The sequence below is a fragment of the Phoenix dactylifera genome, unplaced genomic scaffold (assembly GCF_009389715.1).
Source record: "Phoenix dactylifera cultivar Barhee BC4 unplaced genomic scaffold, palm_55x_up_171113_PBpolish2nd_filt_p 000202F, whole genome shotgun sequence".
Classification (NCBI taxonomy): Eukaryota; Viridiplantae; Streptophyta; class Magnoliopsida; order Arecales; family Arecaceae; genus Phoenix; species Phoenix dactylifera.
Window position 1 is genome coordinate 219,812 of NW_024067721.1, and position 12,095 is coordinate 231,906.

At 41.6% G+C, this 12,095-nt stretch overlaps 1 protein-coding gene across 1 annotated transcript in view; it reads left to right on the forward strand.

Moving 5' to 3' along the window:
* Nucleotides 1–12,095, forward strand: part of LOC103699922 (ent-copalyl diphosphate synthase 1, chloroplastic-like) — a 41,267-nt gene that overhangs the window by 307 nt on the left and 28,865 nt on the right. Inside the window, exons 2-9 of the mRNA XM_039117289.1 lie at nt 1,179–1,271; nt 3,041–3,132; nt 3,566–3,857; nt 3,953–4,136; nt 4,242–4,456; nt 4,543–4,663; nt 4,746–4,858; nt 4,977–5,203. Of these exons, the coding sequence (XP_038973217.1) occupies nt 1,179–1,271; nt 3,041–3,132; nt 3,566–3,857; nt 3,953–4,136; nt 4,242–4,456; nt 4,543–4,663; nt 4,746–4,858; nt 4,977–5,203 (1,337 nt within the window). The remainder of the gene's footprint in view (nt 1–1,178; nt 1,272–3,040; nt 3,133–3,565; nt 3,858–3,952; nt 4,137–4,241; nt 4,457–4,542; nt 4,664–4,745; nt 4,859–4,976; nt 5,204–12,095) is intronic.

Below are 12,095 nucleotides of genomic sequence, written 5' to 3' on the forward strand. Positions count from 1 at the left end.
CGGTTTCGTCCGCTTTTTGTTCAATTTTTTGATGTTCGAAGAGCAGTGCAGGAGGACTACGAGACCGCCGGAATGCTCTTTGACCCCTCAATTAGCTAGGTTTGGGTCTAGAGGATAGCAATGACCCATGAAGCAATGGTGCATCATTTCATCCAAATGATCTAAATCTCTCGCTTTGCTCCATGCAAACTGTGCTTGAGATTTTCCTCCGCCTATTTCTATCAGTGTTTTAGATTTTTATATCCCTTCTAATGAACAACGGCAGTGGTGTAACAATAAGTGGTTTTAGATGGATTTTTTTTCTCTCTTTTCTATAATAATAATAATAATAATAATAATAATAATAATAATAATAATAATAATAATAATAATAATAAATATTATTATTATTATTATTATTATTATTATTATTATTATTATTATTATTATTATTTTCTTTTTCCTTTCAAAAGAAAGTAGGCTTTGAGATTCTGGCAAATGATGCAAGTTGTTTCATATTCTGATCATGTGCCAAGCAAGGGTAATTGATATCCTCCCTAAATAATGCAGTTATTTAGTGAGGGAAATTTGATCAAAGAAACTTTAGCTATTTATCTTCTTCCTGCTCTTGTACATAAGCTGTTGTTGTAAACTTTGGTCAGTCCTTTCTCTGTGATTTTTAAATGAAGAGGGAGGCAAAACCACCCCGCTCTATGGAAACGAAATAAGTGTAACAGAGAAAATATTATAAATAACGCAGTTATTTAGTAAGGAAAATTTGATCAAGGGAACTTTAGCTCTTTATCTTCTTTCTGCCCTCATATATAAGCCTGTTGTTGTAAACTTTGGTCAGTCCTTTCTCTCTATTTTTTTGAGGAAGCAGGAGGCAAAGCCACCTAGCCTTTATTAGAAGGTTAGTCCTTTCTCTGCTGAAACAAAAGAAGTGTAACAGAAAAAATATTATAAATAATATTTATTTATACACATAATATTAAGGTTTTAATCAGATAAGATCAGGGCCATCCATCCTGCTACTCCATAATTTATCTTTATTATTTTTGGAGGAAATAGTTCTACGAGGCGGTACCCGGGCCTCGTGCAGCCTTTTCTCGTTGTCTTCTTTCTACATGGGACATTGGCGGTCCTAGTCAAAGAGGAATGGATGGAATGATGATTTGCTGTTTGTGCTCGTGTACCAGGTCCGCCTAACCTAGCTGTCGTACGGAGGCCAGATGGTAACCTAGGTCTTGCCCGCTGGAGATGCCATGCAATATCCAAACGAAGCGCTCAAGGTATTGATGCTCTTTAAAGCTCCTCCGAACCTCTTCCATCGAAAAAAAAATAAAAAAAGAAAAAACTGAAAAGAAAAAATATCTCTGGTTCCTTATTCCAAGAAACAAAAAGTTATATTTTATTTTGTTTTGTTTTATTTCCAAGTTGAACAAAGAACGAGATTTGCTGTTCCGTTCGGGAGAGCGAACAGCCAAGCTTTACCCGATCCGCCGGTGCGGCCTCCAGTGATGTGAAGGAGGGCCCACAAGGTTGATTGGCACGTTGACTATTCGTCAGGCAACAGCATCCATACAAAGTTAGTTGTACGCTTCGGTGTGTAAAGCGTAACGGCCCAAAAAAATCGCTATAGCAGTTAAAAACACGACTTTTAAAATTTTATAATATTAAAAAATTATTAAAATAATAGTTATTATAACTCTGTTAGGACAAAAAAACAATAATGGTGTCATATCTTTTTTTATTTTTTTAATAGATAAATAATATTTATTTTTGGACCTTATAATCACTATATTAGGAAAAACATTGATTTTATAAAAAAATAATTATTTTTATTCAGGTGATGGTAAAGTGAAAATGATAGCCATTATTTATATTTATAGTGGTTTATTATAACATAAAATAGTGAAGAATAATAAATATAATTTTTTTATATTATTTATCATAATAATTGAATGCGAGGTGGCCATAACTATTATGATCGTTATGAAGATTACAATATGTCATTTAAAACCATGGTAAAGATATGCTATCTTAATATATTCTCCTAAAATTTTGAATAGTAATCTCATTTATAAGTTCCCGAGGATAAAATGCAATATTTATCTAAAATAAAAAAAACTGTAATTTTTAATTTTTACGAGTGAAAATGTAATATTTAAAGACTCATTTAGTTTGCGGAAAAAGAAGGAGGAAAGTATGGTCAGTGGGAAAACAAAGAAATGCCTCTTATTTGGTTCAAGTTTTCAAAGGAGAGAGATAAAAAAGTACCATTCACATGAGAAAAAAATTTCTTATTTCATAGGAAAAAAAAACTATGGAGGACATGGAAAAGCTACTTTTCCACCGGTTGAGAATTAAAGTCTTTTTTTCCAAAAGTATCCTCAAGTCATCAAAATCTATGGATAAGATCTTTTTCTTTATTAAGGGTATAATAAGTATTTCATACTACTTTTTTCATAAATATAAATGTTCAATCAAACATAAGCCACTTTAAAATGTGCCACTTTTTCATTATCAATAAAATATGCCAAAATTATTTTTGCAGGCATTATATTTTCAGGAATCATCTTTCTAGAAACAACATTCCAGTGAGGAAAAATATTTCGTGTAAACCAAATGAGTCCTGAATATAAAGACAAGTTAGGATGATGGGAGAACTTATCAGCCATTGAGCTCTTCGGAAAGGAGATTTTATTTTGATATATGCTGGATTCCTTACAGCAGAATGATGAATCAAAAGGAGCTAATTATAATTAATTCCATTTTTCAAAGATAATATAAACTATTGTTGAGGTGATCTATCTTGTTCTTAAACATCATAAATGAACTATAATCGGGTGGTTTTCCCCAACTCTCCAACTCCTTTTTTTTATTGCATTATCTGCAAATGAGAAACCGACACCGGAGGGCCTTGCATCATGATCAAATTCCCGGACATCCGAATAGCCCTTTAGCTACTAGCTAGTATAACACCAAAGAAAATTTGACAACACATTTTGATTTTTTTTTATGGAAAGGTATTCCTCATTTCGATGAAATCTGTTTACAGAAAATGGTGCAAATTTAGTCCAAGATGGGGTTCCTGTCATCAGACGGCGAGAGAAAGTTCCTGAATCGAATGATGAGGACCAAGTGCCGGAGGTAAATGCCTATAAACCTAAAGCACAGGCATTAGAGAAAAAATTAAGGGCCTGTTTCCTTGCCCAATTAACTCATCCCTGTGACATGATATCCCATGCATATAGGGTGGCTTGAACAGACGGACCATTTTTGAGCAGTTAAACAAAGCAGAAAATATTTCGAAGGGGAATCAAGTGCGAGGAATTGTGGGCAGGATCTGTTGATTGCTACGAACGACTTCAATATTTTCTATCCATTATAATCCATCCATCTTTTATGGTGGATGTGCCATTGATTCCTCGCACTACTCTCTTCCTTTCCTTGCTCTACTCAACAGCTCCCACCAATGCAGGAGAAATGAAACTAATAGCATATCTAGTTGTCAAATGTGTTATAGGACTGAGATTATTTGAGTTTATTCATGATCAGATGGTGTTTGGTCTCTTGCCTGTAGGACATGCGGGGGATGATTAATGGAGTGAAGTCGATGCTTAGCTCGACGGATGATGATGGAGAAATAAGCATTTCCGCATATGACACAGCATGGGTGGCCTTGGTGAAGCACCAAAATGGAAGTGGAGACCCTCAATTCCCATCTAGCCTGCAATGGATTGTCCAAAACCAGCTGCCTGATGGCTCATGGGGGGAGTACTCAATTTTCTTGGCTCACGATCGAATAATCAATACTTTGGCTTGCGTAGTCACGCTAAAATCTTGGAGTATTCACGCTGATATCTGTGAGAGAGGTTCAGATACCAATATCCCTTTCTAGAACTAGTCCACTGCATTCTAGTCTGTCTTTGAATGAGTAAAGTGTTGATGAAAGAAATTGTTTTGATAGGAATTTCTTTTCTTCGCGACAATATGTGGAGGTTGGCTCAGGAAGAAGCAGAGCTGATGCCCATTGGCTTTGAGATCGCCTTCCCTTCTCTCCTAGAGATAGCCAAGGCCTTGGGGTTGGAACTCCCTTATGATGATCCTGCGTTGCAGGATATATATGCCAGCAGAAACCTAAAGCTGAAGAGGTAGTGGAATAGAAAGTTCTCTCACTCCACTTGTATATCTTGTGCACTTGCCATTCCTACATTATATTCTCAAAATAAATAAAAAAAACCAACATTTTACCGCAGGATCCCAAACGATGTGTTGCACAAATTACCAACATCACTGCTCTATTCCCTAGAAGGAATGCCTGGTCTGGACTGGGAGAAGCTTTTTGGGCTCCAATGTGTTGATGGGTCCTTCCTAACTTCTCCTGCTTCGACGGCCTATGCTCTCATGCAGACGAAGGACGAGAAGTGCCTCAAATACCTTCAGAAGATCGTTGAAAGATTTGACGGAGGAGGTAAAACTATTTGATTCATAAATGATGTATACAGTTTTTGATTTTGTTTTTGTCTAAATTAATTCTTGTGATATTATGCTCTGCAGTACCCAATGTATACCCTGTGGATCTTTTCGACCGTATGTGGGCTGTCGATCGGTTGGAGCGCCTTGGGATCTCCCGGTATTTCGAACCCGAGATCAAACAATGCCTGGATTTTGTCTATAGGTAAAAGTTTTTTGTGCACGAGTTATGATCAGCATTAGAATTTACTTATCTTTCGAGTTTTAAACATTTGATTAAATTGCAGATACTGGACCGAGGAAGGGATTGGTTGGACGAGGAATTCTACAGTACCTGATGTGGATTGCACGGCCATGGGATTCCGTCTCCTCCGTTTACATGGATACCATGTGTCTCCTGGTGAGTAGCAAATTAAAATTGTTGAGGCCATCGTTGAAGATGTTAATTAATGGATATGAACTATGATTATAATTATTAATTATCTAAGACTACTCTTTCCTACTTGTCATCGTTGAAGATGTTTTCAAGCATTTTGAGAAGGAAGGTGGCTTCTTTTGCTGCGCTGGGCAGTCGAGCCAAGCAGTCACTGGGATGTACAGCCTCAACAGGGCATCTCAGGTGGCCTTCCCTGGGGACAGAATATTGGAGCAAGCCAAGGATTTCTCATATAAATTTCTCCGAGAAAAGCAAGCCGCCAACCAGCTCCGGGACAAGTGGATCATAACAAAGGACTTGCCCGGTGAGGTAAGTAGCCGACAAATCTCGCTTGCTGAATTTTTTGCTAGAAATTTCTATTCCTGCATTTATTTGTGCCTTCTAATATTCATTTCAGCCCTCATGAAATGGATTGAAGGGACTTCTAATTAGACATTCTTGGTACGTATGAGGGTTTTGATAATATCATGATCTCATTATAAGCCCACCTTAAAATTATTATTGAGGGGCGAAATGGTTCGGATGGCTATTATTTTTTAACATCTGCCAAGGATGTAATTATTTGGAAGATTGTTATTGTTGTGGTTGAAATTTGGCCTGAGGGTGGCCACGCCGGAGAAATTCGAGAAGTCATCGGTTGGGACGGAGAAAGGGAGCCACATCCTATGCTCCGACATACCTGCACAAAGCCTTGGCCGAGGATTCTGACGAGGGCCCTCCAATGGTTAAATTAGCAGAGTTTTTAGAGAGGTTTCTCAGTGTTTTGAATTGCTTTGTATTGCTTTTTATGGCCTCCTTTAGGGCATTTCCTTACCTCCTTTTTATAGGGTGAGGGTCTCGGCCATTGCCTGAAATCTCGGACCGAGTTGTGATCAGTTGGCCATTAACTGGAGACGGCGTGAATCACGGAGATCAATCCCACGGGCAGAGGATTCGAGAGATATCACTACTAGAAAACACGCGTATAGTAACGGAGATTCCCATCACTATACCGTGTTTCCGGTTACTAATACGAAATTTGTGACCGGAGCTTCCGTCACTAAATTGGTTACAAAAACACGCGTCACTAAATTCTCAGTGACGGCAGTGATTTCCGTCACTAAACTCCATGACAGAACCGCCGTCACTAAGCCGTTACAAATCCAAAAATTAAATATTTAAGAAATTACGTATTTTCCGTTACTAACCAGTCCCTGAGTTAGTGACGAAGATAATTGGTTACAACCTTCAGTGACAGATTTAATCGTCACAGACATGGTCATAAATTTTGTCATTAAATTTGTCATTAATCCCGTCACTGACCTAATGACAAGGTTACCATTACTAATTTGTCGACGCAGCAGCGCGCCCCGAGCTCGGGCTAGGGTGTCATTGCATGTTCCTGCAATCGAGGGAGCCTCTTCAGCTCGCGGTCGACACTGCAGGGCACCCCGAGCTCGGGCTGGGGTTGAAAGTGAATCCTAGGTTCTTCATGTTAAGCATGCTGAATTTTTTTTTTTTTTGAAAACCATAGTTGAACCTGATCGGGTTGGCTACGTACCCCTTCATAAGGGGCATCAAGCCATACGTAGTTTTTTTTAAGTTTTAAAATGCAGCGAAAAAATCAAATCAAATAATTTAATTCATGCATGCTTACAAGATCAAATCTAGAAATCAGCACCTTAAGAACACATAGGATTATGCCGGAATCGTTTAAACAATTATGCTAAAACTTTCATGCATGATTAACTATCAGATTTGAAAGGTAAACACTCTACTCCGATTAATCTCCGAATATCCATCGAATGGATTCTGGAGATAACTCCGTGAGGAGCCCCAAAGGAGGGTAAAACCTCGGAAAATCAGACCTAGACCCCGACTTCAAAATAAAATATTGATGTTGGATTAATACCTTTTATGATATAAGAAACTTGTGGATCTGATCCTTGACTTCGCAGCCACGCACACGAATGGCCTCTATAAGAAGTACACGCGAAGCCCTAGGTAGATCGTCTTCCGCGGGAGTGCTAGCTCGTGCAGGAACGTTGCAATGGCTGAAGCTTTCTCCTTCTAAACACTCAACCTTTGATTGTTCTTCAAGGATATGGAGGATGGATGTGAGGAAGAAGGAGAAGAAGGGATGGAGGCCCTCAGGGAATTTTTCAGAATTTTTTGAAATCTCTAAATATTGAATATGTTGAACCCAAGGCATGGGGGTCTTTTATAGCCAAAAGATCCCCCCACGCCTCACACCTACTTTAGCCAATTAATTTGGCTGATAAAATTCCCAAAAAATTTTGGTGGTTTGGCAGCTAAGAGGAGATAAACATATCCAAATTTTGTGCATTTTGGATTTCTAAAAGATAGAAATTCATGCATCCAAAGTTCAGCCGCAGACCACCCTATTTCATGCACCATGCAATCGAAATTCATCTAAATCTTTTTAGGAAGATTTGAGGCGTCATTTTTATAGAAAATATAGCCCCACGCCTTCTCTCTTCTCACACTAATTTTTGGCCAAAAATAAAGAGGATAGGCATGAAAAATATTGGGGATAAATTAAGGTATCATTCTCCTCCAAGAAGATAAGGATGGGTTCCTAAAATTTAGGGATTCTTCTCCTTATCCAATTCTGATTATTTGGACTCATAATACTCATCAAATAAGGTCTTCTAATTGATTTGGATCAAGCTCAATCCAATTGGGTCAAGTTCCATCAATTGGGTCAAGCTCAATCTACTTGGGTTGAACCCAATCCAATTAGATCAAACCCTGATGCAGCCCAAATTGAATCCTATTCAATTTGGCTCAACCTAAGTCCAATTACTCAATCAAATTGAGTTCATTCGCAATCTAATTGCTAATTAATCCTTCAATAATTCAATAATTATTTTAATACAACTTTTGCTTAGAATAATTTGTCAATCGAATTGACCAAATTATCCCTGAATGATTTTTAATCATCAATCAGCCATTTGATCAATGTAGAAACTTCATGCGTGTGACCTCATAGGTTCGAACCTAAGCCGGTAGTATAGGAACGTCTTCCTATACTAATCGATGTGACCATCTAGCAATGGTACCTGATGTCCAGATAGGCCGAATATATGCGAAGCAAATATTCTGGAACCCTGGACTATGGTAACTGTATAATTCAATCCCTTTGACTGAAGGAAAAAGCCGATTTTTGCATGCATGTAATTTTAAAAATTTTCAGAAAAATGCAGCGAAAAGATAGAATTAAACTCTTTAATTCCAAGCATGCAAGGGAGATCATATCTCAAAAATAAATTGCAGGAATATTTAAACTATTTATGTAAAAATAACTATAAGGATGATTAATCATAGAATTAGAAAATCAGCAATCCTTGTTAAGTTCTAAACCTAACTAAGATAAAATAAATCTAATACGTTATGATGAAGAGGTCGGATTTGAAGATCTAAAAGTCAAACCTCATAGCCACACACGTGTCTGGCCTCTACGGATGATCCATGCGAAGCTCCGGGTTGATCTGATCCCGCGGAAGTGCTAGCTTGCGCGGAACCCTGCTGTGGCTGATTTTGTTCTTCCTAAAATCAATCAACCTTTGATTGATCTTATGAGATGAAGGAAGAAGATGAAGAAGGAGAAGAGGAGAAGTAATGAAGTGACCCTTTTCTGAATTTTTCAGAACTCTAAGTTCTTTAAAAAAATCATAATCACTAAACCCTTGGCGTGGAGAGGAAGAGGAGATAATTCATTCATAATGTCTCTTTTGCTACCCTTTTATAGATTGGGTTTAGAGCTTCTCCTAATCTTATTAGGAGTATGGGACTATAACCCATCCTTGGATTAATGCCAAGTGTCCAATCCTTGTGCGCATAGATGCATGACATGTCTCCACTTAATCAATTGATTAATTTCCTAATCATATTAGGATTCCTAATCTCATTAGGAGAATTAATTGATTTGAGTGCATGTATCCGCATAGTGTGAACATGACTTAAGTCATATTCATCCTACGACGACATGTGGTCTTTAAAATCCGCACAAACCTTAGTTTAATCAAATTGACCCAATCATGAACCCAAATTAATTTGGATCGAACCCAATTTGATTTGGCTCATTAAATCAGCCCAATTGCAATCCAATTGCAATTAATTCCACTTAATTCTTCATAATAATGACTCTTAATTGACTAGAGCCAATCCCAATCCAATTGGGTCAAGTCCGATCAATTAGGTTATGCCCAATCGGCTTGGGTTGAACCCGATCGAATTAAGTCAAACCCTAATTTAGCCCAAATTGAATCTAATTCAATTTGGCTTAATTAAAGTCCAATAATTCAATCAAATTGAATTTATTAGTAATCCAATTACTAATTAACCCTCCAATAATTCAATAATTATTTTAATACAAATTTTGCTTAGGATAATTTGTCAATCGAATTGACCAAATTATCCCTCAATGGTTCTTAATCATTAATCAGCCATTTGATCAACTTAGAAACTTCTATGTGTGTGACCCCATAGGTTCGAACCTAAGCCAGTAGTACAAGAACAACTTCATGTACTAATCGAAATGACCATCTAGCAATGGTACTCGACGTCCAGATAGGCCGAATGATCGCAAAGCAACATTCAAAAACCCTTGGACTATGGGTACTGTTGCTGGAAATTGGACCCGGGGGCAATCTTCGGTCGAGGGAGAGGGAGCTGCGGGTCACCACGGCGGGGCGGCGACCAGTCGGCGGGCGGCGTCCTCCGTTTGGGGTGGCCGGAGAGAGGGAGCAGGGGGTCCTCACGGCGGGGCGGCGATCCGTCAGCGGGCGGCGTCCACCGTCTGGGGTGCCTGCAGGCAAGCCGGTGGCCGGGTTTTCCGGCGCCGGCCCTCCGACGCTCAAGTCAGGGAGGGGGCAAAGTGTGTAGAGAGGAGATAAACAGTGTTTGTAGGGCACGGAATTTCCCAACCCCCTCCTGAGAAGCCAAGGCTCCCTTTTATAGGTAGGGGTCGGTTTACCTGTGATGTAACAGGGCGAGGCCATAGTACGGCTCGACATATGGCTCAGGTCGGCGCACGGTCAGGCGAATCATTGTGCTGATGTCGGCGGTGAGGGCGTCGTACGACCCGAACCAGTACGCTACCAGGCGAATCATTGCATTGGTGTCGGAGGTATGGCCAAGATCAGAGACTTATCATGGTTGACCAGACTCTGCTGGGCCAACTTGCCGTGGAGAGCTGAGAGTCCGTAGATGACAGGAGCCATACGCATTAAATGTGGAGTAAGCCGGAGATCCGCATTAATTTCAGAGTAGGCCGGAGATCCGCATTAATTGTGGAGTAAGCCGGAGACCCGCATTGATTGTTGAGTGAACTGGAGGTTTACAGTAGCCATGCGCAATAAATGCTGAAGCAGCGGCAGGATATGGTCCTCAGTTGGACCTCGGAGGAGTACGGTCGTAGTAGGTGGCTGACAAGGGTAGACCTTGAGCATCAGAATTTTCCTAGGTCGGAGGTCTCGAGGTCGGATGTCTTGAGGTCGGGCGTTCCGAGGTCGGACGCCGACTTTGGCTGTTCAGGTTCGGCGATTGTGCGGCTTCTTGGGGGCATTCGTGTCACTTGGGGGGAAAAATCTTATTCCCCCAACACTACCCCCCGACTTCCGAGTTCGAGCGACTTGCGGGCTCGGACGTGGGAAGTAAAGTCTATCATTAAAGTTGGGGGGCGAATCTCGTCCGCGCCCTCGTGTTTCTTGGAGTTTTTATGGCGAGACCTGTGCCCTTGGGCGTTTCGAGGTTGTTTTATTCAGCGAACTTATGGTGGAGCTCGTATCCTTACGTTTCTCGGAGCGGATGTAACGGGGGTGGCGTCTCTTGGATCGCCAAGATCGCTTCGTGCGGCGGACCCATGATGAGGGTCCTCGGGCTCAACGAGGCGGCGCCTCGATCCCGTAATCGAGACTCCCCGCTTATCAATGAGTGTGCCGTTACGGGGTTCAAAACGGACACGCGGCATGACCTAGGGTCGGACGCTTCCGATCTCGTATTACTGGATCATGGATCCGGCGAAGTGGAGGCTACATCGGGGCTCCACGTGCCCCAGGGCCTTATTAAATGAGGGGAGCGGAGGTGCCGTCCGCTCATTCTTCAAGGCGATTCGATTCTGCGGACCCATAATGAGGCCTCGAGGTCTGATGGGACAGGGCTTCGATTTCGTACCCGATTTATTGATCCGGAGTGAATACGGTGCCTCGGCCTCCGAGGTCGACACGTGGCGCAATCCGGTCGGGGGATGGGAACCGACCCTGCCGATTTGGGCCGTCAAGGGGGTCTATATAAGCCCCTCGAGTTTGCCCTAAAGGTTTTATTTGGCTGCCTCTTATTTTTGTTGTCTTTCTCCCTCGCTTCCTTCCTCAACCGAACCTCGCCATCGGTGCCCGGAGCGATTTTCGGCGATGTCCAGTAGGTCCCTACCCTGTGATTGCTAGGGTTCCTCTTCTCTTTTCCTCCCAGTTTTCATCCTCTGCTTTTAATTTTATTTCGCTCTCCTGTGAAATGGGTCTTGGTCCGGAGGAGGTAGGGTCAAGTCTATCAGGGGAGGAGTTGGAGTTAATCCGCTCCCGGTTTTTCTTCCAGCCTGGGTTTCGTCTCGAAACTGCGGGGCCGGAAGACAGGGTGACGCAGCCGCCCCCAGGTCGAATCGCGGTTTACCGCGAGACGCTTTGGGCCGGCCTACGGTTCCTTGTTCACGAGTTCGTGAGCAACTTGCTGGTCGAGTACCAACTCGTCCCAGCACAGCTCGCTCCGAACTCGTGGAGAACCATCATCGGGTTCCTCTCCCTGATAGAGATGCTAAAGAAGCGTGGGCAAGACAAGTTAGGGAGAAAGAAAGGTGCTGACTTGAAACGGGATGGGGGATGGCATGATCTGGGAAGTGCTAAGCCAGTTGGAGAAGACCCCGAGCCTGTGCTGGCTGAAGGTCCCGAGGTCATCACCGTGGACGACCCCGCGGATGTTGCTGCCGCCGCTTAAGACTTGGCGTATTTTTTCTTTTTCATTGTATCCGAGGTCGGCTCTTGGATGGCCGACCTCCAATTTTGTAATTGGCCTTCCGGCCCTTTGTCAATGAAAAAATACTTTTGTCATTCTGTGCTCGTCTTTCCCTTTCTTGTCGTGAATGAGGCTAGAGCCTTAGCTAACCGCCTCGACGACCTCTAACTTTGTATTTTAGTTTTCGGGCTGC